We start from the raw sequence: 25,683 nt of genomic DNA on the forward strand, positions 1-25,683 counted from the left end.
GAGTATAAAGGTCTGAGAATCCCTCCTTGAGGGCATCATTTCCTTGAAGAGGCTGAGTAAATGTCTGGAAAATGGTAGTATACACCTCATGGGGGAAACAGAAGGAGGCTTTATTTTAGAGTTTATTAGTTTGTTTCTTTCCTTTTTTAACATAAACAAGAAAAATCACTCCTATTTTACAAGTTACCTCTTCAGATAAAACAGCCTTGTTTCGGAATATCTAAAATGACTCCAGCCTACCTCAGAACAGACAAGAGGAGGTCACTCCAAGAATCAGAGCTGTGGGATCCTGTTGATCTTTATAGGTTCACTTGGGTAATTCAATATGAGCTGTAAACTGGCCTAGGCTGTGGACCTATTTTAACACTCTTCAACCCAGAAATTATAGTCCATTTCTGTTTCTTGACACTGTATCATCTGCCTCCTCTACTAGAAAGTAAGCTTGGTGGCAGGCACTGGGTCTCACTGCCTCTGTATGCACAGAACCAGAAACCAAGCCTGCCACCTGGAATTCTAACGCCAATTTTTTTTTTTTTTTGAGACAGTCTTGCTCACTGGGGTGTAGTGGCACGATCTCGGATCTTGGCTCACTGCAACTCTGCCTCCCTGGTTCAAGCAATTCTCCTGCCTCAGCCTCCCAAGTAGCTGGGACTACAGGTATGCACCACCATACCTGGCTAATTTTTTGTATTTTTAATAGACACAGGGTTTCACCATGTTGGCCAGGCTGGTCTCAGACTTCTGACCTCAGGTGATCCACCCACCTCAGCCTCCCAAAGTGCTGGGATTACAGGCCTGAGCCACCTCGCCCGGCTCTAAGGCCCTTTGCACTCTGACCTCACCTCCCAGAATCCTCATTCTACCCTGGTCCCTCCAGCCACAACAGCCTCTTCAATCCTTGATAGTCCTCAAACACCCCAAGTACTCTCCCACTTGAGAGCTTTTGCATTTGCTGTAACCTCTGCCTAGAATACTCTTCTAGGACATTAACTCTTCTTTAGTTAACTGAAGACTTCCTTCCTGCAGGTTTTCTGCTAAGAGGTTTCTCAGAGGTCTGTCTATAAAATGGCTACCCCTTCCTGGCCTTGTCACTGTCGTTTTTCTTCATTGCACCTATTACTGCCTGACATGATGTGGAGCATATTTTGTTGATTGCAAGATGCACACTGGCTTTTAGATTTTAACACAACTGAAAGATAGGATGTCTTAAAAATTAATGATATCTTAAAAGTGCCGTGGGCCTGGACTGACGTCAAGTCTTTCCGCAAGAGATTTGCATTTGCTTCTGCCAGTACTTAGGAATGCTACCAATCTGAGACGCCTTGAAATTAAGTTCTCTGTTGAGGGTTTTGTTTAGATCATCCTGGCAGAGTGAATTTAGACAAGACACTGGCTAATACCAACTGTGGTTCCTATTCTCAGGGGAGACTTTTTCCTCCTATGACACAGTGTCAAGTTGGAGACAATCAAGTTTCCTTGCTGTCCTTTTCTGTGTGGGGATATTTTCTTTATATTTTCACTGAAGGTCTAGGCTTTTGGTATCCCAGCTCCATATGGGGGTGTCTATTAGACGATCCATCTTAAGTGTTTCTTCCTTTCTTGGTGGTACATGAAAGTACATCTTACAGTTGATGGCAACTTAAGAGTCTATGAAGTATGATGTGTAATTGTTTCCTGTCCACTTCCCCCACTAGAACGTAAGCTCCCTGAGAGCAGTGACAGACTCTTTTGTTCATTTGTGGTATCTTTAGTACCCAGAACGGTATCAGGTACATGGTAGGCTCCCAACAAACATCTGTTGAATAAATAAGTATTAGCCCCAAAATGTATGTTGAATAAAAAAATGAACAAGTTAATTTTTGCTTGGGAATAAAAGAGAAATTCTGGATCAGACTATCATTTATAATATTGGAAAGGTGAGACTACAACAGGCTATCTGAATCATTAGCCTGACGTACTGTGTGTGACATCTAAAATTTGGTCTCTTTGTCTTTGTGCATGCTACTCTGAAAAAACATGGTTCTGCTTATTTAAAAAACATATTTTACGGCTCGCTGTGGTGGCTCATGCCTGTGGTCCTAGCTACTCACAAGGCAGAAGTGGGAGGGTTGCATGGGTCCAGGAGCTTGAGGCTACAGGCAGTTATGACTGCTCACCGTGCTCCAGCCTAGGCAACAGAGCAAGACTATGTCTCAAGAACTAATTAAATAATAAGATTATGTTAAACAGGATATGTGCCACCCATGTAAATTGAATATTCACATTAGCATTTTATGCTCTGGAGAATTAGAAAAGGGTATTTGGGGAAAGATGAATTTCAAATCACTTAATGCTGGTGATAAGCCACGTAAAGGAAAAGTCTGCTTTAAGCTTCTGGTTTGTACTGACCTGGAGCAGGGAGGCCATCTCAATGGAGGGGAGAGCCTGGCCGGCCAGCCAGCCTCACTAGAAAAGATAGAAAGTAGTGCCGTTTCCATTTCCAATAGACACATAAGCATTAAGAAGTGAGCCTCAGGCATCACACTTACTGGATTTTTATCTTTGCTCAGCAAATGTTAGAAACAAAAATTAAAAATTAAATCCCGGCCGGGCGCGGTGGCTCAAGCCTGTAATCCCAGCACTTTGGGAGGCCGAGGCGGGTGGATCACGAGGTCAGGAGATCGAGACTATCCTGGCTAACATGGTGAAACCCCGTCTCTACTAAAAATACAAAAAACTAGCCGGGCGTGGTGGCGGGCGCCTGTAGTCTCAGCTACTTGGGAGGCTGAGGCGGGAGAATGGCGTGAACCCGGGAGGCGGAGCTTGCAGTGAGCCGAGATCACGCCACTGCACTCCAGCCTGGGAGACACAGCGAGACTCCGTCTCAAAAAAAAAAAAAATTAATAAAAAAATAAAAATTAAATCCCTGGCCCTGTGCAGTGGCTCATGCCTGTAATCCCAGCACTTTGGGAGGCTAAGGCGGGCAGATCACGAGGTCAGGAGTTCGAGACCAGCCTATCCAATATGATGAAACCCTGTCTCTACTAAAAAATACAAAAATTAGCCAGGCGTGGTGGCACACACCTGTAGTCCCAGCTACTCGGGAGGCTGAGGCAGGAGAATCGTTTGAACCCGGGAGGTGGCTGATGCAGTGAGCTGAGATCACGTCACTGCACTCCAGCCTAAGCGATGGAGTGAGAATCCATCTCAAAAAAAAAAAAAAAAAATTAAGGCCAGGTGCAGTGGCTCACGCCTGTAATCCCAGCACTTTGGGAGGCTGAGGCAGGCAAATCACAAGATCAGGAGATCAACACCATCCGGGCTAACATAGTGAAATCCCATCTCTACTAAAAATACAAAAAATTAGCCAGGCGTAGTGGCGGGCGCCTGTAGTCCCAGCTACTCGGGAGCCTGAGGCAGGAGAATGGCGAGAACCGGGGAGGCGGTGCTTGCAGTGAGCCGAGATTGCGCCACTGCACTCCAGACTGGGCGACAGAGCGAGACTCCGTCTCAAAACAACAACAACAACAACAAAATTAAATCCCTTTGTGTCCAAGGATGTTCTGTGTTTCTTACTTTAAAAAATTTATTGACCCTCCAAAGTACAAAACAGTTTTGTGTACTTTGGTGATGGACACCGTAAACACCCTGACTTGATCACCGTGCATTATATACACATAAAAAATGTATCCCATGAATTTGCACAAATTAAAAAAAAAAACAAAAAACACCTCTGTGCCAAACCCATCACCCAAAGATCCTTCAAATCAGCAGGTACAGAAAAAGGATGATGGCAAGAAGATGGAAAGGAGTTCTCCTCAGGAGATTTGATGAAAACATGACTGGTCTCAAACAATCAAAGCCTTAAGGAGGTTACATCTTCTATAGGATTATTATGTATATTAGCTGAGTAGCTCCAGGCATAGAACTCAAAACTCTGTGACTGGTTATGAGAATCAGCTATAGAGCTGAACAAAACTAAAGCTATGTGAACTTGAGCAAATTCTTGAACTCACTGTTTCCTTTGCTTCATCTTTTTTTTTTTGAGATGGAGTCTCGCTCTGTCGCCCAGGCTGGAGTGCAGTGGTGCGATCTTGGCTCACTGCAAGCTCCCCCTCCCGGGTTCACGCCATTCTCCTGCCTCAGCCTCCCGAGTAGCTGGGACTACAGGCGCCAGCCACCGCACCTGGCTAATTTTTTGTATTTTTTAGTAGAGACCGGGTTTCACCATGTTAGCCAGGATGGTCTCGATCTCCTGACCTTGTGATCCGCCCATCTCAGCCTCCCAAAGTGCTGGGATTACAGGCATGAGCCATCGCACCCGGCCCATTGGCTTCATCTTAAAAAAAAAAGCAGGTATATTTATTTCATGAGGGCTGTTATGAGAATTAAATGAGATAATAAATACACCTAGTACAGTATTTGGCAAATAGAAATGTCTGACAAAGTAACTATTTCATTACCATTATTATTATTTTATTTATTTATTTATTTATTTTGAGACGGAGTCTCGCTCTGTCACCCAGGCTGGAATGCAGTGGCGCGATCTCGGCTCACTGAAAGCTCCGCCTCCCAGGTTCACGCCATTCTCCTGCCTCAGCCTCCCGAGTAGCTGGGACTACAGGCACCCGCCACCACGCCCAGCTAATTTTTTGTATTTTTAGTAGAGACGGGGTTTCACCGTGGTCTCGATCTCCTGACCTCGTGATCCACCCGCCTCAGCCTCCCAAAGTGCTGGGATTACAGGCGTGAGCCAGCGCACCCGGCCTCATTACCATTATTACAGAGGAACATTAAAAAAAAAAAAGGCTATTATAACCAACTATAATTATACTTACTAATCATACAAATTATTTCACATGCAAAAGTAAGAGGAAAGAGCTTCTAAATGGAACTCAAGAAATAACAGATTTTTGAAATACCTTGACATCTGCCACCACTTCCAGACATCAATTTTGTGTGGAGACCACAGGATTACTGGGCAACACTGTCCCATGAACTGATCAGTTGGACTACAATACTCACTAGCTCAGGGTTCTCCAATATACAGGTTTTCATTAGTTATTCTATTAGTGCTTCATGGTTTCTACTCTTTCCAGGGCTCAGTACACCTCTTTTCTTTCTGTTATACATTCTGGTATCAACGATGGTGGTTGGATGAGATGGGCAGAGAAGGAAATTAAGAAAGACAACCTAAAGGCCATCAAAATGGTTTAATCTGAAAATTACAGAATAAAAAAATTCCAACTGCTTTTGTGAGGGCACATGTATGTGTGTATGCATTTTATAAAACCAAACATGCATTCTCTTGCAAGTCCACTTGGAATCTCCTTCAAATATTTTAACATTTGAACATGATCTTCAGGAGAAAATAAATGAGGACAATACACTAGACTATTTGTTATAGTTTTATTCTCTGAGAGTAAAGGAAAAATGTACAACCTGAAATAGACCTGACATTGCCCCTAAACACACTTGAGGGTTGATTCATGACAAAACTATCCAAAATTTTTTGTTTTTTTGTTCGTTTGTTTTTTTGTTTTTGAGATAGAGTCTTGCTCTGTCACCCAGGCTGGAGTGCAATAACGTGGTCTCGGCTCACCGCAACCTCTGCCTCCTGGGTTCAAGCGATTCCTCTCCCTCAGCCTTCTGAGCAGCTGGGATTACAGGCATGAGCCACCATGCCTGGCTAATTTTTGTATTTTTAGCAGAGACGGGGTTTCACCATGTTGTCCAGCCTGGTCTCAAACTCCTGACCTCGTGATCCGCCCGCCTCAGCCTCCCAAAGTGCTGGGATTACAGGCGTGAGCCAGTGTCTGGCCAACTATCCACTATTTTTTTTTTTTTTTTGACACAGAGTCACACTCTGTCACCCAGGCTGGAGTGCAATGGCGCAATCTCAGCTCACTGAAGCTCCGCCTCCCAGGTTCACACCATTCTCCTGCCTCAGCCTCTCAAGTAGCTGGGACTACAGGCACCTCCACCACATCTGGCTAATTTTTTTTTTTTTTTTGTATTTTTAGTAGAGACAGGGTTTCACTATGTTGTCCAGGATGGTCTCCATCTCCTGACCTCATGATCCACCCGCCTTGGCCTCCCAAAGTGCTGGGATGACAGGTGTGCGCCACCGCGCGTGGCCCACATTCTTTACTTTAACTTGTCTTCCCCCTTAAAGTCACTACCTATTGCTTTCACCAATTCCTCATCTCGGAATATAAAACCTCGGAAAGCATTCTATTCAAAGTGGTTACCTGTGGGGTGAGGAACGGGGTTCTGGATCAGTGGCAGAAGCCAATAGAGAGGTATCCTTGTAGTTTTCCAGATCTTCATTCTCTAGAAAACCATAGAGAGAAAGAATTCAATATCTGAGAGGGAACACAATCATAATTATCTTGTACCTTTAAAATAAAATCTAGCAATTTCAACCAAATTCTTCCCAAAAATATTCTGGTATGAACTTTATCCTCTGGGAGGCCCAACACATAAATTATTCAAGTCATCACATCCGAGTATTCTCAGTCATAACTCATTCATAAAAAATAAGTCATTTCTAAAACAAGTCTCCAAAAAGTTAATCCTAATTTAAGAATCATATTTCTGCTAGGTGAAGTGGCTCACACCTATAACCCCAACACTTTGGGAGGCCAAGGCAGGAGGATGGCTTGAGACCAGGAGTTCAAAACCAGCCTGGGCAACAGAGCAAGACCCTGTCTCTAAAAAAAATTAACGCCAGGTGCAGTGGTTCAAGCCTGTAATCCCAGCACTTTGGGAGGCTGAGGTGAGTCAGGAGTTTGAGACCAGCCTGATCAACAGAGTGAAACCCCATCTCTACTAAAAATACAAAATTAGCCAGGCATGATGGTGCACACCTGTAATCCCAGCACTTGGGAGGCTGAGGCAGAAGAATCACGAACCTGGGAGGCAGAGGTTGCAGTGAGCTGAGATCACACCATTGCACTCTAGCCTGGGCAACAAAAGCAAAACTCTGTTTCAAAAAAATAAATAAATAATAAAAATAAATTTTAAAAAAATAGGGCCAGGTGCAGTGGCTCACACTTGTAATCCCAGCACTTTGGGAGGCCGAGGCGGGTGGATCACTTGAGGTCAGGAGTTCGAGACCAGCCTGGCCAACATGGCGAAACCATGTCTCTACTTAAAAATACAAAAATTAGCTGGGCATGGTGGCACGCGCCTGTAATCCCAGCTACTCAGGAGGCTGAGGCAGGAAAATCACTTGAACCTGGGAGGTGGAGGTTGCAGTGAGCTGAGATCACACCACTGCACTCCAGCCTGGGCGACAGAGTGAGACTCCATCTCAATTAAAAAAAAATTAATAAAAAGAAATCAATCATATTTCTCAGAAAGCAGATGGCTAAATTAGGCAGAACATAGAGGGTAGAGTGGGATGTAAGATAAACTGAATTTAGAGTCAAAGTATAAAGTGTCACTTCTATATTCAATAAGCTCAGATCAATGTACCCAAGGTCAGGTAAAGGACTTTTGTAATTTCATTTATTTATTCAATCACTCATTTACCAATGATTTATTGAATAACTAGGTGCCCTCAAGGAATATATAGGTGAAATGCATAATGAAGGCCATGTTCTGAAGCTCAAAACAAGCCTATGATTTGCTGGTATTATCACAGCCATTTTTGCAGTAAAGAACTTAAGGCATAGAGACAGGATTCAAATCCAGGCAGTTGTGCTCTTAACATCAGATGCTACTTAGTTTTCTGGGTTATTCATTTAGCCTTTCCTTGAATACTGAGAGCATATGGTTTAGTGCATTCAGACAGCCCCTCATTTAACTCCCTCTGTGTAAGACAGCAAGACACTGAAGACTGAAGTTTACTTCTCAATACAAAATGCAACTTAATTAAGTAAACTTCAAACATTGAAAGTTTCAGAGTTTGGTAGCAAAGTCAAAGTGAAAATGGCTGGCAAAATTTTTAATCCAAGCCTAATCTAGTCTCATGTTTTATATGTGAGCGAGATCTATTTGTCTTTTCTTTCTTTTTTTTTTTTTTTTTTTTGAGACAGGGTCTCCCTCTATCACCCAGGCTGGAGTGCAGTGATACAATTACAACTCTCAGCTTCTCAGCAGCCTCAACCTTCTGGGTTCAAGCGACCCTCTCACCTCAGCCTCCTGAGTAGCTAGGACCACAGGCACATCCCAACATGCCAGACTAATTTTTTTTTTTTTTTTTTTGTAGAGATGGGGGTCTCACTATGTTGCCCAGGCAGGCTGGTCTTGAATCCCTGGGTTCAAGTGATCCTCCCACCTCAGCCTCCCAAAGTGCTGAGATTACAGGCGTAAGCCACTGTGCCCATCCAAGATCTATTTTTCTTTTGGTCAATTCAGTCTCATAGGCAGAAAGACCTTAGAGCTCCTGCCACCCAATTGTTCTCCCAACAAAGAAACTGAGTCTAAGACACTGTTCCCCAGTCTCTGCCACTCTGTAAAGAGGCCCATGAACTGAGGGAAAATGCAAAGAGAAAGTTCTCCCTTATGTTGACATAAGTGAAATGTGCTTTCTAATAAATTCTATTCTTTGACCACTACTCCCCACAATATCCTTTCCCATATTGACAGCTGGCTGTCACATTTCCACAAGTTCTTTCTCAGGCTGGTCATCTTCATACCACACAGCCTGTGACCATGCTGGCCCCCTATAGCTGCTCCACTTAGTTTGTTCCATTTAAAGAAAGGAGCCAAAATGAACAACTTTTCCAGGTGTGTTCCAATCCGTGCAGACTACACTGACAATAACCTCTTTAAAAGGGCACAATATTTCTTGACATATACCCTAACCAGGCACTAGATTTCTTAACTGCAAACTTACTGTTGGCCTAAATAAGTCAGTCAAGATCTCCAGGGCTTATAAAAATAAACTTTTTCCAAGCCCACTCTCTCCTATGCTCTATTTTTAAAACAGACTTTTGGAAAATAATTGACTTTTTAACTTAAAACCAGGACTTTACATACCCTATTACTTATTTCAAATTAACTTTTTGAAATTACACTAATAATGCTTTGTTCATTGTAGAAAAAAGTAAGTACAGATAAGAAAACATTTTGCATTTAACCTTCTAGACTTTATTTCCTTTAAAATAAATTTTTAATATACAGATAATCCATTGTTCACTATAAAAAAAAAAAAAACTAGGAAACACAGATAAGCAAAACAACAACAAACTAACCAAAACCCCACTAACCAAAGATTACCACTGTTAACTTTTTTAAAAAAAGACAAAAGAGGGCCAGGCGCGGTGGCTCACGCCTGTAATCCCAGCACTTTGGGAGGCCAAGATGGGCGGATCACGAGGTCAGGAGATCGAGACCATTCTGGCTAACACAGTGAAACCCCGTCTCTACTAAAAATACAGAAAATTAGCCGGGTGCGGTGGCAGGCGCCTGTAATCCCAGCTACTCAGGAGGCTGAGGCAGGACAATCACTTGAACCCTGGAGGAAGAGGTTGCAGTGAGCTGAGAATGCACCACTGCACTCCAGCCTGGGAGACACAGGAAGACTCTGTCTCAAAAAAAAAAAAAAAAAAAAAAGACACAAGGTTTCTCTATGTTACCCAAGCTAGTCTCCACCTCTTGGGCTCAAGGGGTCCTCTCACCTTCCCCTCCCAAAGTGCTGGGGTTACAGCACAGCACCTAGCCAACTGTTAACATTTTGATGTATATCCCTTGAGAAATACATTTATACATATATACATACAAATACGTATGTATATGTATTGTGTGTGTGTTTGTGCGTTTCTGAAAGGACATGCACTAAACACTGTTTTGCTTTTTTTTTTGAGACATAGTTTTGCTCTGTTGCCCAGGCTGGAGTGCAATGGCATGATCTCAGCTCACTGCAGCCTCTGCCTCCGTGTTCAAGCGATTCTCCTGCCTCAGCCTCCTGAGTAGATGTAATTACAGGCACACGTCACCATGCCCGGTTAATTTTTTGTATTTTTAGTAGAGACGGGTTTTCACCATGTTGGCCAGGCTGGTCTCAAACTCCTGACCTCAGGTGATCCACCCGCCTCAGCCTCCCAAAGTGCTGGGATTACAGGCGTGACCCACCGTGGCCAATAAACACTTTTAATGAACATTTTTCAGAGTCAATAAAGATAGGGCTATATCATAATTTTAAATGGCTACATATTATCCCATATGTTGTCCCATTATTTCTTTAACCAATTCTTAATCTTCTACTGGTAGAGCTAGTGCTTATTCCAAATCTTTCATTGTTATAGACAATGATGCTGTATCTTTCACTGTTAGAGATAATGATGGTCTATTAGCAGTATCTACAACGCTTTCTTGAGAACCTCCCCTGTCAACAGCCTTGGAAGTGGTAGTTCCTATGATGAAGGTACATTATGTTGGTCATAGTTCATTGGTTTTGGGTTAGCACCCGACCAAAAGTCAGTCCAATTCTCTTCCGTAAAATCTGGAGTTGGTATCCAAGACAGAAACAGGCTGGGGAGAACCTTTGTGAGTTTAGGAGCTGAGCCTGCCTTTTGGGAGAAGCCTTCACAGGCCATGTAAAAGCAGATGACTAAGCAGAAAGATAATTTTCAAAGAGAGTACAATGATGCATTCAAGTAAAGGGAAAGAGAAACAAGGGGACCTCTGGCTTTAGGAGAGAAACAGACCAGAGAGGCTACTTTGTAACCCCATGAAGTTCAAGTGTGTTCCTCCAATTGGAGTCTGTAAGAAGCCTTACATACTAACAATGAGCTCTTTTCTTCTTTTTATTGTGAAATAAACCACATATATGAAAGACTGCATGGAAAGAAGATACAGAGCTAAAATATTAATAATACAAATACCTGCATAGCTACTAACTAGGTGAATTATTAGTACTTTAGAATTCCCCTGCCCAATGCCCTTTCCTATCCTATATTCCCTGTTCCAAATTCTGAGTAAATTATTCCTTGTTATTCTTTATATATTTTAATTAATTACTGCTGTTTAAAAACCTTTTTTATTGTAGAAAATGTTAAACATATACAAAATTACAAAATTATATAACAGTAGAACAAAGACTCACGCACCCTACCTATCTTCTCAACAAGATTTTATTTGGCCTTTTTTCCTCCATGCCCTACCTTCTTGGCCCACCAACAGTGGATTACTTCAAACAAAGCCCAGACGTCATTGTATCTACCACTACATTCATTTACAATAAATCTCTAAAGAAAAAGACTTTCAACACAGGTACCACAACATTATCACTCCTACAAAATTGGCAGTTCCTTAATATCATCTCATACCCAGCCCATGCTCAAATTTCTCCAAGTTGGCTCCCAGAATTTCTTTTTAGGAGCTGGTTTGTTTGAATCAGAATCCAAATAAGGTTCACACACTAAATTTACCTTATAAATCTGTTAATCTACATTAATCTTCACCACCGTGGGTCTGTATACAATATATTTGTTGAAATTTTTAAAAGCTGATCTGCAGACTTTTCAAACATTCTGAATTTGGCTGATTGCCTTTTCATGGTATCACTTAACAGATTATTTTATGCACTCTATTCCTATAAACCAGTCATAGATGTAGAGCTTCACTGTCCAGGATAGTACTTACTAGTACACGCGGCTAAATTTAAAACGTAAAATAATTTAAAATTCGGTCCACCCATCTCAACCAGCCATGTTTCAAATACTCAATAGCCATGAGTTGCTAGTGGTTACTGTTGCCAAGGAGCACGTTTTCACCGTCAAAGCAATTCTACTGGACTGTGCTGATCTAGCGGCTTGACTCAATTCAGATTCAGTTTTGTTCTTGAAAGAATACTCCAGAAATAACATTTGTAACTCCTATTGTATTACACTAAGAGGCACATAATCTATGGTTATCACAAGTTTAATGATAAAGATTAGTTTCATGCTTTCAGCCTAATCCACCATCCAGCTCCTCATTAACCCTGCACCTAGTGGCTTTAGCAGGCATTGATGATCCTTGTCTAAAATAGATACAGGATTTCATTAAAAACTAGAAAATGACTTTTCCAATTCCAGCACTTTCTACAGTTGTTCTTAGTTGGAATTCTACTAAAAACAAAACAAAACAAAACTTCCCCTCACCAACTATTTGGCTACTCTGACACAGGCATAAGAGAAAAGCAGGATAAAGACTTGATCCTTCACCAACTGAGTTAGAATCATAACAACCTCCAAAGGTAACCAATGATTTGTTTTTTGAAGTATTGTTAGAAACACATGAATTTTAACATATTTTATGTGCTTCGAGTTTTCCTAATTTTGGCCTGTGGGAGCTCCTTAAAGTTGGCTCTTGTGTCCTTTTAAGATGACACCAGTGGTCTTGCTTATAGCATAAGTCCTGAGCTTTAAAATCTTATAAATGCCTGTCCTACCCTTGGAATCAACTATTTCTCTAAGGAGCCCTGGTTCTTTTTCATTAGAAATTGTATTTAAAGGCTGGGCACGGTAGCTCACACCTGTAATCCCAGAACTTTGGGAGGCTGAGGCGGGTGAGTTGGAGACCAGCCTGGCCAACATGGTGAAACCCCATCTCTATTGAAAATACAGAAATTAGCTGGGCATGGTGGCACACGTCTGTAATCCCAGGTATTTGGGAGGCTGAGGCACGAGAATCGCTGGAACCTAGGAGGCAGAGGTTGCAGTGAGCTGAGATTGTGCCAATGCACTCCAGCCTAGGTGTTGGAGTAAGACTCTGTCTCAGGAAAAAAAAAAAAATTGTATTTAAAGACCACAATCAAGGTAAAACATTACACATATGTCACACATACACACACGAATATATATATATATACCCTAAATGTCATATATTAATATCATATATAAAAATATACATGTAAGGCTGGGCACGGTGGCTCATGCCTGTAATCCCAGCACTTTGGGAGTGGATCACGGGGCAGGAGATCGAGATCCACAAGGCAGGCAGATCACGAGGTCAGGAGATCGAGACTATCCTGACCAACATGGTAAAACCCTGTCTCTACTAAAAATACAAAAATTAGCTGGGCGTGGTTGCCCAGAGGTTGCAGTGAGCTGAGATTGTGCCACTGCACTCTAGCCTGGGTGACACAGCAAGACTCCATCTCGAAAAAAAAGAAAAAACATCCTGTAATCTGAATTAGAAGGATTTGCATGAATTCATTTTACGTGTGTGTATATATATATATATATATATATTTTTTTTTTTTTGAGACGGAGTCTTGCTCTGTCGCCCAGGCTGGAGTGCAGTGGCGCAATCTTGGTTCACTGTAAGCTCCGCCTCCTGGGTTCATGCCATTCTCCTGCCTCAGCCTCCTGAGAAGCTAGGATTACAGGTGCATGCCACCACGCCCAGCTAATTTTTGTATTTTTAGTAGAGACGGGGTTTCACCATGTTGGTCAGGCTGGTCTCGATCTCCTGACCTCATGATCCATCCGCCTTGGACTCCCAAAGTCCTGGGAGCCACCACACCCAGCCCAGATTACAGGATTTTAACCTAACTTTAATTCTATATTTGTATTTTTCAGTCTTGTTGTGGAACATCCTGGATCTTAATAATATTCACATATATACATATTTGCTTTATTCTACAATGTAAATATAATAGTTTTAATTAAGAATAACAATATAACTAAAGATATGGATGTTATAACACTCTTCTCTTTAGCTTTTAATCTTCCATTATTTGTTTTTGAAAACATAAGGAAATACATATACATATAGTTGTATGTTGCCCCCATCTTAGAAAAAAATACACATTCTTCTGCAACTTTTTTTTTTGGCGGGGGGGAAAGGGTCTTGCTGTGTCCCCCAGGCTGGAGTACAGTGGTGCCATCACAGCTTACTGCAGTCTCAACCTCCCCAGCTTAAGTGATTCTCCTGCCTCAGCCTTCCGAGTAACTGGAACCACAGTCCCACGCCACCACACCTGGCTATTTTTTTAAATTTTTTGCAGAGATGGGGTTTTGCCATGTAGCCCAGGCTGGTCTCAAACTCCTGAGCTCAAGCAATATGCCCACCTCGGACTCCCAAAGTGCTAGGATTGCAGGCATGAGCCACTGCGCCCGGCTGCAACTTGTTTTTATCACTTAACAACATAGCCTAGAAGAGCTTTCAAGTTGGTGAATTTACCCACATTCCAGAGCAGTGGTGCAACCCAACTCCATGCAGACGGAAGCTCCTGCACTCAGGACCCTTCCAGGCCTCGCCCTGTGTACCTCTTCATCTGGCTGTTTATCCTTTACAATAAACCAGTAAACACAGGCAGAAATTCTCCAGATGTCTCCCAGTAATGTCCAAGTTTTTATCCCAGTGTCACAAAGAAAGATCAATGATGAAACAACATGACCTACCCAGGACAACCTACAATGACCTGAAGACATTTACTGGGGAGCTGTGTTGTTTTCATAATATCCACTATCAAGTAAAAGTGAAGAGTGGCTTTCTACTTGATCAAAAAAACAGTTTAAAAAGAAATACTAATGAATATCAAAGGAATAATGAAACCTGGCTTCAGTGCCACTCTGGTACACACAGGTGGAGGCAAACCTTTGTTGTTAGAGTCTGAGCTGCAAAGAAAAGATCCACATGATTATCTGGAGATGTTTTGATAAATGGAGTATCTCAATCTGCCAATTTCAAATGTAATTCAGGTTCTGTGGTACAGGATGATATCATCATGGGCACTCTGACAGTGAGAAAAAATGTACAGCTCTCAGCAGCAGCTCTTTGGCTTTCAACAACTATGACAAATAATAGGAAAAAAAAATGAATGAATTAACATGGTCATTCAAGAGAGGTCCAGAAAAAGTGGCATTCCAAGATTGGAACTCCATTCATGGTGTGTCTGGAAAAGATTACACAGCTCTTCCTCATTACTTTAAATTTTTTCTTGTATATGTTTAAGGTGTACAACATAATGTTTTGATGTATATATAGATGGTGAAATGGTTACCATATCAAGCAAATCAATAAATCCAGCATCCCACACATATCCTCTCTTTTTGTGATGTTGAACACCTTTTTATATACCTGTTGGCCATTGTGTGTGGCAAGAGCACCTAAAATTTACTTTTAGCAAAAATCCCAAGCACAATATTAACCAAAGTTCTCATATTGTACATTGTATCTCTAGACGTGTTCATCCTATGTATCTCTACTTTGTATCCTTTGACCTACACCTCTCCCTTTCCTCTACCATCACTACTACCACCTCTAGTAACCACTATTTTCTTCTGTTTCTGTGTACTTGACTTTTTTTTTTTTTTAAGATTACATATATAAGTGAGATCGTGCAGTATTTTTCTTTTTGTGTTTGGCTTATTTTACTTAATACAATGTCATCTAGGCTCATCCATGTGTGGCAAATGGCAAGATCTCTTTCTTTTATAAGGCTAAATAATATTCCTCTGTGTGTATGTATGCACACCACAGCTTCTTTATTCATTTGTCTGTCAACGGACACGTAGATTGTTTTCATATCTTGGCTATTGTAAATAATGCTACAATGAACAGATATCTGAGGTGGTGATTTCACTTCCTTTGGGTATATACTCAGAAGAGGGATTACGGGGTCATGTGGTAGTTCTACTTTTATTTAGGAATTTCCATACTATTTTTCACAATGGCTGCATCATCTACATTTGTACTAACAGTTGTTATCTCTTACCAAAGATAAGTCATCTTAACAGGCATGAGGTGATATATCTCATTGTGGTTTTAATTTGCATTTCCCTTGTGACTACTGATGTTGAACATCTTTTCATGTACCTGTTGGTCATTTTTACATCTTCTTTGGAAAAACATCCATTCAGATCCTTTGCCTTTTTTTTTTTTTTTTTTTTTCAGACGGTGTCTGACTCTGTCGCCCAGGCTGGAGTGCAGTGACACAGTCTCAGCTCACTGCAACCTCTGTCTCCCAGGTTCAAGTGATTCTCCTGCCTCAGGCTGCTGGGTAACTGGGAATACAGGTGCATGCCACCATGCCCAGCTAATTTTTTTGTATTTTCGTAGAGACGGGGTTTCACCATGTTGACCAGGCTGGTCTCAAACTTCTGACTTCAAGTGACCTACCCACTTTGGCCTCCCAAAGTGCTGGGATGACAGGCATGAGCCACCATGCCCAGACCATTTCCATTCTTTTGCATGTGGAAATCCAGTTTTCCCAGAACAATTTATTGAAGAGACTGCCTTTTCCCCACTGTGTCCTCTTAGTACCTTTGTTAAAAATTAGTTGGTCATATATGCTTGGGTTTATTTCTAGGCTCTCAATTCTGATCCGCTGGTCTGTGTGTCTGTTTTTATACCAGCACCATACTGTTTTGATTACTATAGCTTGTAACAGAATTTGAAATCAGAAAGTGTGATGCCTCCAACTTTTTCTTTCTTAGGATTGCTTATATATTCAGGGTATTTGTGGTTACATACAAATTTTAGAATTGTTTTTTTCTATTTCTGTGAAGAATGTCATTAGAATTTGGATTGGCATTGTGTTAAATCTGCATATTGCTTTGGGTAGTATGAACATTTGAACAATATTAATTTTTCCAAATCATGAACACAGGATGTCTTCCCATTTGTTTGTGTCTTCTTAATTTCTTTCATCAGTGTTTTATAGTCTTAAGTGTCCAGATCTTTCTGTTTAAGTTTATTCTTAACTATTTTTTTCTTGAGACAGGGCCTCTGTAACCCATGCTGGAGTGCAGTGGCACAATCACAGCTCACTGCAGCCTCGACCTCCAGAGCTCAAGCGATCCTCCCACCTCAGCCTCCCGAGTAGCTGGGACAACAGGCATGGGCCACCATGCTAGGCTAATTTATTAAGTATTTTTATGCTACTGTAAATTGGGATTATTTTCTTGACTTCTTTTTTGGATAGGTTGTTACTGTGTACAGAAATGCAACTGATTTTTGTACACTGATTTTTTTTTTTTTTTTTGGAGACGGAGTCTCGCTCTGTCGCCCAGGCTGGAGTGCAGTGGCCGCATCTCAGCTCACTGCAAGCTCTGCCTCCTGGGTTCATGCCATTCTCCTGCCTCAGCCTCCCGAGTAGCTAGGATTACAGGCACCCGCCACCTCGCCCGGTTAATTTTTTTTGTATTTTTAGTAGAGACGGGGTTTCACCGTGTTAGCCAGGATGGTCTCGATCTCCTGACCTCGTGATCCGCCCGTCTCGGCCTCCCAAAGTGCTGGGATTACAGGCGTGAGCCACTGTGCCTGGCCCGTACACTGATTTTTTATCCTGCAACTTTATTGATGTCATTTATTAATTCTAAGGTTTTTTTGTAGAGTCTTTGGGGTTATTTACATATAAGATCATGTCATCTGCAAATGGATATAACTTCTACCATTCAGCTAACTGTATGCCTTTTTTTTTTCTTGTCTGCTTGCTCTTGCTAGCACTTCCATTACTATGTTGAATAGAAGTGGTGAGAGTGGTCATCCTTGCCTTGTGCCAGATCATAGAGAAAAAGTTTTCATTTTTCCACATTGACTATGACACTGGCTTTGGGTTTTTCACAAGTAGTCTTTATTACGTTGAGTAAATTTCCTTCTATATCTAAAGTTGTTGCCAGTTCAAAATAAGCTATTCTAACTATAAGATGATGTTCTATGTAAGCCTCATGGTAAGCACAAAGCAAAAAACCACCCCAGATAAACAAATAATAAAGAGAAAGGAATCAAAGCTCAGCATTATAGAAAATCACCAAATCACAAAGGAAAATAACAGAGGAAGAAAGGAACAAAGGCCCTACAAAACGACCAGAAAACAATTAACAAAACAGCAGAAGTAAATCCTTACCTATCAACAATAAGTTTGAATGTAAATGGATTAAGTTCTCCAATTAGAAGACACTAAGTGGGTGAATGGATTTTAAAAAACTAAGACCCAACCTATATGCTGCCCACAAGAGACTCATTTTAGCTTTAAGAACACATTCAGGCTGAAAGTGAAAGAACTGAAAAAGATATTCCATGTAAACAGTAACCAAGAGCAGAGGTGGCTGTACTTAGACAACATAAAGTCTAAAAACTGTCACACGAAACAAAGAAGGCCATTATTTGATGATAAAGGGATCAAGCCATCAAGAGGACATAACAATTATGAATATATATGCACTCAACATCAGAGCACCTAAAGGTATAACCCAAATTTTAATAGACGTGAAGGGGGAAAATAGATAGCAATACAAAAATAGTGGGGGGCCTCAATATCCCATTTTCAACAATGGATAGATCAACTAGACAGAAAAGTAATAAGGAAATATTAGACTTGAACTACACTTGGGACCAAATGGGCCCAACAGACATACACAGAACTTTCCATACAACAGTAGCAGAATACACATTCTTCTCCACTGCATACGTAACATTCTCCAGAACAGATCAGACGTTAGGCCACAAAACAAGTCTTAACAAATTTATAACTGAAATCATACAAGTATTATTTCCAACCACAATGGTAAAACACCAGAAATCAATAACAGAGGGAATTCAGGGAAAAACACAAAGATGTGGAAATTAAACAACCTGCTCCTGAACAACCAATATTTTAGAGAAGAAATCAAAAGAGAAAACGTATCTTGAGACAAAAGAGAATGGAAATGTAACATACTAAAACCTACGGGATGCAGCAAAAGCAAAAGCAATTCTAAGAAGGATGTTTATAGCAATAAATTCCTACATTAAAAAAGAAGAGGCCAGGCATGGTGGCTCAGGCCTGTAATCCCAGTACTTTGGGAAGCTGAGACAGGAGGATCACTTGAGTTCCAGGGTCCAGTGAGCCATAATCATGACACTGCACTCCAGCCTGGGTGACAGAGTCAGACTCAGTCTCTAAAATAATAATAATAATAATAATAATAATAATATCTCAAATAAATAGCCTAACATTATTCCTTTTTTTTTTTTTTTTTAATGTTGCCTAGGCTGTACTCAAACTCCTGGGCTCAAGCATTCCTCCTGCCTCAGCCTCCTGAGTTGCTAGGATTCAGGTGCATGCCACCACAGCTGGCTCATTACTTTTTAAACTGGCATACTTGACTGTGTGGATGTACACCATACTCATGTCCCTACTGATAGACATTAGGGTTATTTCCAGTCTATTACTATTGCAAACTGTGCTACAATGCCTTGTGCATATTTCATATTTTCGCCAGTGTATCTTTGGGATAGATTCCTGGGAGTGGAATTTCTGAACCACATTCTCCACAAGGATCATCTATTTTACATTCACTGCATCAATATATGAGGACCTCTTTCCCCACACCTGGCACATCAGAGTATGTTGTCAAACTGTTGGAAAATTGGCAGAACTTGATATGTGAAGAATGGTATAATAATTTTAATTTGCACTTCTCTTATCTTTTAATGCATTAGAGTACTTTTTTTTTTTTTTTTTTTTTTTTTTTTCTGAGACAGGATCTTGTTCTACCACCCAGGCTGGAGTGTAGTGTTGCGATCACAGCTCACTGCAGCCTTGACTTCTAGGGCTCAAGTGTAGTGTTGCGATCACAGCTCACTGCAGCCTTAACCTCTTGAGTAGCTCCTAGCTACTCAGGAGACTGAGGCTAGGACCACAGGTGTGCATCACCACATCTGGCTAATTTTAAAATATTTTTGTAGAGACAGGGTTTCCCTATGATGCCCAGGCTGGTCTCAAACTCCTGGGCTCAAGCAATCCTTCCACATGGGCCGTCCAAAGTGTTAGGATTACAAGCATGAGCCATGATTTTTTTATAAAGATGGGGTCTCACTGTGTTGCCCAGGCTGGAGTCTGGTGGCATAATCATAGCTCACTGCAGCCTCAAACTCTTGGGCTCAAGTGATCTTCCTGCCTCAGCCTCCCAAGTAGTTGAGAATACAGGCACCCTCACCACCCCCAGCTCGCATTTTGTTATCTAAGCCTTTTTTTACTTCATTTCTATAGGACAGGTCCCCAGGACTGAAAAACTTTGTCAAGGTATACACATAAACAATTTTATACACATTGCCCAATTTCTCTCCAAAATTCACTTCTACTGGGAGTGGATATCTGAGTGTAACCATTTCCCCACATTCTCACTAACACTAGGTATAATCATTCCTTACAACTGCTGCCATTCTATAGATAGAACATGATGAAACACTACTGTTTTAATTTGTCATCCTTTAATAGCTCATATGGCTGAAATAAGCTCTTTTATGCATAAAAATCAGTTGCCTTCTTTGTTGTTTAATAAATGAATTCTGACCACACATACTACTTAACCTACCTTTTCCACTCAACAATGATATTTATGCATTTAAAGCAGCCCACTGAATCTCCTTCAAATATCACTCTGCCAAATATTTTGCCAAAATCAAAATATACTATATATATAGCAACCACATGAAAAAGGGAAATTTGGGTTAATGACTTTGCCTAAATTCAACAGAACTTTACTGGGCCCCTGCTATATGTCAGGCAGTACATTCCATGCAGGGAATATACAGTTAAATTAGACATGCTTTGTGCCCTCAAGGACCTCAGCCTAGTGAGGAACATAAACTCATAAACAGACAGTTGTAATATAAGTGTGGTATCCTTTAGGATAGAATTATGCACTAGATGTCACAGATACACATATAGTTAACTAATTTAGGGAATAAAGGTGTTAAAGGTTTCCTAAAAGCGATGACAATTGCACTGCCTTCAAGAATGACCAGGACTTGGCCAAGTCAAGTGAAAAAGGGCACTGCAGGCAGAGGAAGCTGAATGAACAAAACGAAGAACACAAAAAAATACCACCATGGCAGTTCAGTGTGGCTGGAGGCCATTGCACAAATGCAGAGAGATGAACTGAGAGCCACAGGTCCCAGTGATTTAACTCCATACTACCAAATTCCTAGTAAGTGCCTGGCCACATCCTAGGTACTGGAGAGAATATCAAAAGCAGACATAGTTCTGGCTCTCATGAAGTTTTCCATCTAGCAGGAAAAAGTGTGTGAAGGTCCTTTATCCCAAAGGTGATTAATAATTTTAAGCTAGGAAATGACATGGTCAAATCTGTATTTTTTTGGTACAATTCTATGGCAGCCATAGGTAAGATGGATTTTACAAGATCAGATAGGAGGCCTCTGCAGAAGTCCATGAGAGAGAGAAAGGACCTAACTAGTAATGAAAGACTAGAAAGGCTACAATTAGAAAATAATTAGGCAGTCAAATGTGCTTTTAGTTTGCCCATGCTGGCTCCTAGCAACACATATTTTCTTTACATTCAAATGACATATTCCACTGAAAATCTGGATCAATTTTAATGGTCTCCAGATTCTGGATTACACTCTTTCCCTACAGGATAACTAGTATATATGTCCATTTCTAGTCCCAGACATCCCTCAAAGATGGTGCACAATTATATTTGCAGGTTATTTCAGGACCCCAGACATAGCAGTCATCTGTCAATCTTCCGGCTTTCAAAAATACTCAACCTTTTCCTCCGTGGGGAGAACTGTCACTGACAATAGTACTCAGTGGAAGTCAAAATGGAAGATCCTTCTCTTCTCAGCACCAGGAAGTCAGGGAACAAGTACACAATCTAAAATATTTCCACCTTTAACAGGTGAAACAGGAGTGGGACAAAGGAGAGACAGAATCCATCTAGTGGCAGCCAAACAGCCAAGTTGTTCTTGCTGCTGAGCCTCTGGAGTCCTCCAGCCTTCTAACAATTGAGTGAGCCTCCTTTATCCTTCTAATAAATCCTCTTCCTGCTTCAGGCAGCCAGAATTAACTTATATGGCTTTTAAAAAGAACTCTGACCAAAATTCCTGGATAGAATTTCACTGGGTCCAGAAATCTGAACTTAATTAAAGTACTTAGCTATTCTATGTTTATTCTGATCATCTTTGTTATTATAATCAAGAATCAGTGGTCACTTACTATATGTCAATTATTTTCTAAGCTTTTTGTAGGCATCATTATACTGAATAGTCACTGAATTGCACGGAATTATAGAACCACTGAAGTTGATACTATTATTACTCCCTTTCTATAGTTTAAGAAATTGAAGCTCGGAGAAATCAAGATGCCCAAGATGACCAGCAAATACAAATAGAAGTGATATGCACTCAGGCAATCCAAGACCAAAGCCAGCACTCTTATTAACTACATTATACACTGACTCTTAAAAATCTTTTCTAGGCTGGGCGCGGTGGCTCCTGCCTGTAACTGCTGCACTTTGGGAGCCCGAGGCAGGCAGATGGCTTGAGGTCAGGAGTTCCAGAGCAGCCTGGCCAACATGGTGAAACCCCATCTCTACTAAAAATCAGCCGGGCGTGGTGGTGTGTCTGTAATCCCAGATACATGGGAGGCTGGGGCAGGAGAATCGCTTGAACCTCGGAGGCAGAGGTTGCAGTGAGCCGAGATCACACCACTGCACTCCAGCCTGGGTGACAGAGCAAGACTCTCTTAAAAAAAAAAAAAAAAAAAAAAAAAAAAAACTCTCTTAAAAAAAAAAAAAAAAAAAAAAAGTAAATCTTTTCTATTGTGAAATAATAACGCAAATGTAGAAGAGTACACAAAAGTGTATACCTCAATAAATTATCACAAACACTACCCAGGCCAAGAAATAGAACATTTCTAACACTCCAGAAGCCCCACTCATGATCTTCCCAATCATCACCTGATCCTTTCCTCCTTAAGGTAAGAAAATCATTATCCCAACTATGGACATTATTTCCTCACTTTCTTTATAGCTGGGCCACCTAAGTAAGCATTCCTAAACAGTGCTGCTTCACTGGGCCTGTTTTTTGAATTCTATAGAAAGGAAAATGATACAGAATATTTTCTTTTGGGTCTGGCTTATTTCAGTCATTATTTTGATGCATCCATCAAAAGATGCATCCATGTAACTGTATGTAGGTTTGTTAACTTTCTTCTTCTTCTTCTTCTTCTTTTGAGACAGAGTCTCACTCTTGTTCCCCAGGCTGGAATGCAATGGCGCAATCTCGGCTCACTGCAACCTCCACCTCCCGGCTTCAAGAGATTCTCCTGCCTCAGCCTCCTGAGCAACTAGGATTACAGACACCCGCCACCACGTCCAGCTAATTTCTGTATTTTCAGTACAGACGGGGTTTCACCATGTTGGCCAGGCTGGTCTTGAACTCTTGACCTCAGGTGATCCGCCTGCCTCGGCCTCCCAAAGTACTGGGATTACAGGCATGAGCCACCGTGCCCAGCCAGTTTGTTCACGTTCATTGCCGTACACTATTCCATGAATCCACCATGAGCTACCTATCTATTGTTGATGATACTTAGGTTAACTCCAGTTTGGGGCTATAATGAATAATGCTGCTATGAATATTCTTGTCTCTTGGCTACGGTGCATGCATTTATGTTGGATATAAATGTCAGAATATAATGGTTAAGTCATAGAAATTTGAATGTTAAATTTCAGTAGATAATGCTGAACTATTTTCTAAAGGGGTTGTACCAAATATAATGCTACCAGCATTGTAGCATCATTTCCATTACTCTGGACCTTCTCTGACATTTGGTCATGTTAACATTTTTTATCTGGGCCATTCTGGTAGATATATGCTAATTTAGTTTGTATTTCACTGATGATTCGTATTTCTTGACCATTAAAAAAATCTTCTTTTTTGAAGTGCCTGTCCAAGTCTCTTGCCAATTTTATTACTGGTTTGTCTTTTTTATTACTTATTTATTTATATTATTTAGAGACGGAGTCACGCTCTGTTGCCCAAGTTGGAGTACAGTGGCATGGTCTTGGCTCACTGCAACCTCCACCTCCTGGGTTCAAGAGATTCTTCGGCCTCAGCCTCCCCAATAACTGGGACTACAAGCATGCGCCACCACACCTGGCTAATTTTTGTATTTTTAGTAGAGACAGGGTTTCACCATATTGGCCAGGCTGGTCTCGAACTCCTGACCTCATGATCCACCCACCTCAGCCTCCCAAAGTGCTAGGATTACAGGCATGAGCCATTCACGCCCAGCCTCTTTTTATTATTTATAGGAGTTTTCGATACAAACCTTTTGTCAGGTATATGTATTATAATTGCCTGCTTCCACTCTGTGACATGACTTTTCCCTTTTAATGGTGGCCTTTGATAAACCAAAGTACTTTCGTGTATTCAAAATTTATCAAATTTTCCTTCCTTAGTCTTTGTGTGTCCTAAGATGTTTTTCACTATACTGAGATCCAAAAATATTCTCCCGTATCCTATAGGTGCTTATGTACTGCCTTTCACATACTGTTCTATAATCTACCGAGTTGATTTTTTGTGTATCATGTGTGAGGTAAAGATTAAGTTTCTTTACTTTCCTTTCTCTTAGAATATTCAATTGTCCCAGAAACATTTACCTTCTCTTACCCACTGCTCTATGTTAACAATCTTTGTTACAAAGCAAGTGTCCATATAACCATGTTTCTAAGCTTTTGATTCTATTCCTAGAGCCTGACTACTCTTTAAAAACTTTAAAATAAGTCTTGATGTTGGATGGAACAAATCTTTCCATGTTGTTGTTCTTATTCAAGAGTGTCCTTGCTATTTGTGGCCTTCCATTTCTATATGTATTTTAGAACCAGCTTGTCAAAGCCACCCAAAAATCCCAATTTGTGAACTTAGCTGTTTCTGAAGCTGAGTTGCACTCCCTGCAACGACCTACTTTTAGGGCATGGCCTTTCATGGCCCTAACCCAAAGGAAATGGAGTTCACCAGACTCCCCCTTACATGATAGGTCCTGAACACTAATCCATTTCCTGTTACTTTAGTTCAAAGAGGCACTTTTCATGACCTTGTCACTCAGCTTCCCCACTCAGGAATCCAGCATGTACCCCCAGGGGACAAAGGAGCCCCAAAATAGACTCTTGCCCTTGGATCTCTATAGCTTTCGCATGGATCACAGCTAGGTAATTCTTCATTATCTTTCTATCTCTCCAGTATTTTCCAGCAGATGTTTATATTTCACCCATATTTTCTAATTGTCCCCGATGAGAGATAATTACCTAGTCTGCCATTACTGACAACAGAAATCCATATTGCCTATTTACCCGTATCAATCTGAATATACCTTAGTGAATAAAATAGAAACAAAAATAGAAGTTTTAAAATTCTGCCCCCTGCCAGGCATAGTGGCTCATGCCTGTAAGGGAGGCTGAGGCGGGAGGGCTGAGGCGGGAGGGCCGAGGCAGGCAGATCACAAGGTCAGGAGTTCAAGACCAACCTGGCCAGCATGGTGAAACCCCATCTCTACTAAAAATACAAAAATTAGCCGGACGTGGTGGCATGTGCCTGTAATCCCAGCTACTTGCGAGGCTGAGGCAGGAGAATCGCTTGAACCCAGAAGGCGGAGGTTGCAGTGAGCCGAGATCATGCCACTGCGCTCAGTCTAGGTGACAGAGTGAGACTCTGTCTCCACAAAAAAAAAAAAAAAAATTCTGCCCTCTCTCTGTTATTGATTAATTGATTAATAATATCAGTTTGTCTAAGTAGTATGTCTATCCCCCTTCGGCTTATCCTGTCCTTTGGATCATAATGAAGACTTCAAAAAGGTTAAATTTTTAGACAGAAATGAAACTAGCACAAAAATAATGAAAGACAGGCCGGGCGCGGTGGCTCAAGCCTGTAATCCCAGCACTTTGGGAGGCCGAGACGGGCGGATCACGAGGTCAGGAGATCCAGACCATCCTGGCTAACACGGTGAAACCCCGTCTCTATTAAGAAATACAAAAA

At 41.2% G+C, this 25,683-nt stretch overlaps 1 protein-coding gene across 3 annotated transcripts in view; it reads right to left on the bottom strand.

Moving 5' to 3' along the window:
* Window positions 1-25,683, bottom strand: part of TMED8 (transmembrane p24 trafficking protein family member 8) — a 47,055-nt gene that overhangs the window by 14,129 nt on the left and 7,243 nt on the right. For all 3 annotated transcript variants that reach the window (XM_025392699.1, XM_025392698.1, XM_025392700.1), the window contains exon 2: window positions 6,231-6,312. In XM_025392699.1, coding sequence (XP_025248484.1) covers window positions 6,231-6,312 — 82 coding nt within the window. The remainder of the gene's footprint in view (window positions 1-6,230; window positions 6,313-25,683) is intronic.

The sequence above is a fragment of the Theropithecus gelada genome, chromosome 7b, assembly GCF_003255815.1.
Source record: "Theropithecus gelada isolate Dixy chromosome 7b, Tgel_1.0, whole genome shotgun sequence".
In the NCBI taxonomy this organism is placed as follows: domain Eukaryota; kingdom Metazoa; phylum Chordata; class Mammalia; order Primates; family Cercopithecidae; genus Theropithecus; species Theropithecus gelada.